Source organism: Geospiza fortis, unplaced genomic scaffold, assembly GCF_000277835.1.
Source record: "Geospiza fortis unplaced genomic scaffold, GeoFor_1.0 scaffold546, whole genome shotgun sequence".
Lineage (NCBI taxonomy): Eukaryota > Metazoa > Chordata > Aves > Passeriformes > Thraupidae > Geospiza > Geospiza fortis.
Window position 1 is genome coordinate 358,589 of NW_005054612.1, and position 3,243 is coordinate 361,831.

The window sequence follows — 3,243 nt, forward strand, 5'->3', positions numbered from 1 at the left end:
GTGGCTGCACTTGCCGGGATGCTGAGCTGCTCTGCCCCCTCTCCCCGTAACCGGCTCTTTGGTTGTAGGTGTCCGCCGGCCCCAGCCCTGCCCGCACTAACCGCAGGTTTTTTGAGCAGCTTTTTTTGTTGTAGACTCGTCCCAGGAGCCTCCTGGTCCTGGCCCCAGGGATGGGATGCAGGAGCCTCCCCAGGAGTCCAGACCTCCTCCTCGCTGGCACTGCAGAGCCTGGAGAGCTCCTTCCCCGTTTCTCTTTGATCCATGAGCTGCTTTCCCTGGAGCTGCAGGCTCCATCCCAGTGGCTCTTCTCTGCCAGGACAGAAAGAGTTAAATGAGCCCCTGGTGACTCATCAAAGCAACTTTTCCTCTCCCTCCAGTCCTGAGAATCTATTTTGGCATCTTGGGAGGGAAAGTGAGCTAAGCAGCTGCATTAATTAGGTGTGAAATTAATTACCCTATTTTTAAGCAAAAGTCATTTCTCTTTTAAGGAAAGAAAAAGCAAATGTGGAGAGGTGAGGGATGGCAGAGGTCCGGCCTGGGGCTGACAGTGAGACCCTGTCCCAGAGGGGTGCAGGTCCCAGCATCTTCCTCCTGCTCTGGGAGATGGCTGGGGACATCCCAAAGCTTTTGGGGACATCCCAAAGCTTCTGGGGACATCCCAAAGCTGCTCGGTGCAGGTGCACATGGTAACCACAGCACTTTACCTGAACCCACATCAGGGGTAGCAGGGCTGTGCCCCCATGGTGGGTGACCAGCAGAGGCCCCGCTGTGGGACCTGGCCTGGGGGGCTGTGGCCATTGCTCCCTCCGGGGACAGAAGGATTGTGTGGCTCCTGGGGAGGGCTGGGGGCAGTGGGCAGACAAGACAGAGGGGCTGCAGGGAGGGCAGGGGGTGCTTGGGGCTCCCCAGGCAGCCAGAGGGACCCCCAGAGCTGCCCACACCCCCCAGGAATTAACTCCTGCTGGGAGAGGACAGAGGGGACCTCCTGGAGAAGGGGTAAGGATGCTCCCCGTGGCAAAGGAATCCTTGCACCCTGTCCTGGCCAGGTGACGATGGCAGCAGGAGGGTGCTGGGGACACCCCAGGTAGGTGAAACCCAAGGTCAGCCAGTCTGGGCCCTGCACTCTGACAAGCTCATCCAGCTGTCCTTAGTCTCCCACACTCTTCCTTTTGGGTATTAACTTCCCCAGAGGCAGCACAAGGCTCTGCAGGGAGCTGCCAGCTCTGCCCTTGGCCAGGAGCGAAGCCATAACCCCCTGCTCCAGGGCTGGGTGACCCACAGTGCTCCCACCTATGGGGAGTGCTGGAGTCCAGCCTTGGAAGAGGCTGGAGCAGCTTCATCAGCCCTGGCCCCCCTGGCATCCCCAGCTTTAGGCTGGAGGAGAGCCAGGTAGGAGAACATCCCCCTGCAGCTGGGCTCGGCTCATCTCTGACCCACCACGGCTTGGCTGGGAGAGGAGCAGAGTTGTGGGGGCAGCTCAGGGAGTGGGGCACCTGGGCTGGGGGCTCCACAAGGCAGAGCTTTTCCAGTTTAAGCCCTTCCCAAACGCTGCTGGTTCTGGGGTCTCGCCAGTCTCGCTCGCTGTGCCGGTGCCCTGTTCTCTCCAGGCCTCCTGTTAACTCTTCCTTCCTCTTCCTCTTCCTCCGCAGGAACCCCTTTGCCAACGTCCAGCTGAAGCCAACAGTGACAAACGACCGCTCGGCGCCGCTCATCAGCTGATCCGGGAGCCCTGGCGCCCGTGTGGCACTCGCCACCTCCTCATCCTCATCCTCCTCATCCTCCTCCTCCTCGCTGCTGCATGTCCAGCTTCCCAGAACTCCATTTCTAAGCGGAATTTATTAATCCTGCTGCTTTGAAAGCCAAAGGCTCAAACTAGTGCCCTAGTTCTCTCTTCTCTAGACTCCCTCGGTGGCAGAGGGTCACAGCGCTGCCGTGTCACCTGTCCCCTGCCTGTGCTGAGTGTGGTGGCACTTCCCTGGGTCAGGGCAGCGTGTCCCAGAGCTGGGGCAGCTCCCAGGCCCAGCAGCAGCTTGCTGTGGGTGGGGAAAGGGGCTCAGCTGGGGAACAACTCTCCATTGTTGGCTCACAGTGCTCCAGGGGGCAGCAAGGCAGAGAGGACAGGGTCCCCCTGCTCAGACGAGAGGGACCCCCAGACCAGGCAGGACATGGGGACATCTCCAGGCCAGGCAGGACATGGGGACACGCCCAGGCCAGCCAGGCAGGACATGGGGACACCCCCAGGCCAGGCAGGACATGGGGACATCTCCAGGCCAGGCAGCACACCCCGGGCAAGCCAAGGCACGGTGGGTGGCACAGGCAGCCCCCCGGCTCCCACCCCAGCCCCCAGTGCCCACGCCATGCCTCGGGCTGGGACAGGGCAGGGGGTGCCAGCACTGCAGCCCCCGCTGGGACGGGGCCAGCTCAGCTCCCAGAGCTCCTGCTGTGGCAGGGCTCGGGGTGCTGCAGGGAATTACGGTACTGCTGTAAAATATAAGCTAGGAAAAAACCACTGGTGGAGGCAGGGCAGTGTGGGAGGGAGCCCTGGGGTGCCCCTGCTCTCCCTGCAGACAGGAGCTCCCATCCGGACCTCTTGCTTGGCTGTTTGCTCTTCCTCTATTCCTAGGGCTGCATGAGAGAGAGAGATAGATAGAGATAAATATATATAAATATATATATGCACACACACTTGCTAAGCTTACTGCTGGGGGTGCCCACGAGCAAGGTGGCTCCCACAGCCCTTCCCGCAGCTCCTGAGTGACCAGGGTCACATCCTTGCTCCACGCACAGGGAGAAGAGGTTTCCAGGCAGGAACTGTATCTCCCATGGGTGAGGGCTTGAACCCGAACAGAGTTTTTGCTTTTTCCGTTGTATTTCTCCTTTTGCCCTCTCTGGGCACTGGTGCAGCAGGTCCTGGTGCCCACAGGCCGGGCAGGGGGTGCTTGGCTGGGCACTGGGCAGGGCAGGGAGCGTCCCCAGCCCAGGGGGCTCGGTCCCAGTCGGACGTGGTGGCTCATCTCTCCTGTGTCCCCTCTGATGGGGCTTCCAGCTCCACTGCAGGAAAACAGCTTCTCCTGTGGCTGCCCAGGCTCCAGCTCTGCACGAGGGCTCCCAGCTCCATGATGTGCCTCCTCTTCCTCTCCCAGGGCTGGAGCAGATGGGTGGGGGGCAGAGGGGGCAGGGGCGAGGGAAAGGGCTCTGCTGAGGGGTGGGACAGTGGGTGGGAGAGGGCTGGTGGTCACAGCC

The 3,243-nt window shown here is 61.3% G+C and overlaps 1 protein-coding gene across 3 annotated transcripts in view; it reads left to right on the plus strand.

The window, feature by feature from the left end:
• BAIAP2 (BAR/IMD domain containing adaptor protein 2) overlaps positions 1–1,864 on the plus strand; it is a 29,441-nt gene extending 27,577 nt beyond the window's left edge. For all 3 annotated transcript variants that reach the window (XM_031064653.1, XM_031064656.1, XM_031064655.1), the window contains one exon: positions 1,650–1,864. In XM_031064653.1, the coding sequence (XP_030920513.1) occupies positions 1,650–1,719 (70 nt within the window). In that variant the 3' untranslated portion in view covers positions 1,720–1,864. The remainder of the gene's footprint in view (positions 1–1,649) is intronic.
• The last annotated feature ends 1,379 nt before the right edge of the window (positions 1,865–3,243 follow it).